A 484-nucleotide genomic window follows, 5' to 3' on the forward strand; every position below is an offset into this window, starting at 1 on the left:
TTCTTTTGTGCCAGTAACAGCTTTTGTGAAAAGCTCATGCGTTCCAGTGGCCTAGTTTGAGCTCCTCTTTTTAGACATGTTTTCTGTGTCCCTCTAAGCTCTGTACTGGCTAAAAGCCGAGAAGGAGTTAACGCCAAGTGTCAGAGTCTGTCCTCAGTGGGGGAGGGGGAAACGGGACTCGTCTCCTTGGGGGGCCTCCATGGTGAGCAGAGTACCCCAGAAACGGGGAACCAGTACCGCAGTCGCGTGACCGCTTGGAGCCGCTCTGGGGCTGTCCCAGGAAGCGCGGCGCCCCGGAACCCCCAGATCGCGCTCCTCGTCCAGGGCAGCAGGATGGTGGGAGCCACGGTGCCAGCCCTTCCTCGGCGCCTCGCCGCTGGGCGGTGTCGGGCTGTTGCTGTGCGCATGTTCTCCGGCCACAGGGCCTGCGAACGCTGGTCCAGCGCATCCGCGGGACCAGCAGGGCCAAGGGGACGCAAGTCCT

The 484-nt window shown here is 62.2% G+C and overlaps 1 protein-coding gene across 1 annotated transcript in view; it reads left to right on the top strand.

Annotated features, from left to right (window-relative positions):
• Positions 1–484, top strand: part of ALPK1 (alpha kinase 1) — a 62,862-nt gene that overhangs the window by 8,317 nt on the left and 54,061 nt on the right. Inside the window, exons 6-7 of the mRNA XM_023520860.1 lie at positions 99–336; positions 423–475. Coding sequence (XP_023376628.1) covers positions 99–336; positions 423–475 — 291 coding nt within the window. The remainder of the gene's footprint in view (positions 1–98; positions 337–422; positions 476–484) is intronic.

The sequence above is a fragment of the Pteropus vampyrus genome, unplaced genomic scaffold (genome assembly GCF_000151845.1).
Source record: "Pteropus vampyrus isolate Shadow unplaced genomic scaffold, Pvam_2.0 Scaffold282, whole genome shotgun sequence".
Taxonomy (NCBI): Eukaryota; Metazoa; Chordata; class Mammalia; order Chiroptera; family Pteropodidae; genus Pteropus; species Pteropus vampyrus.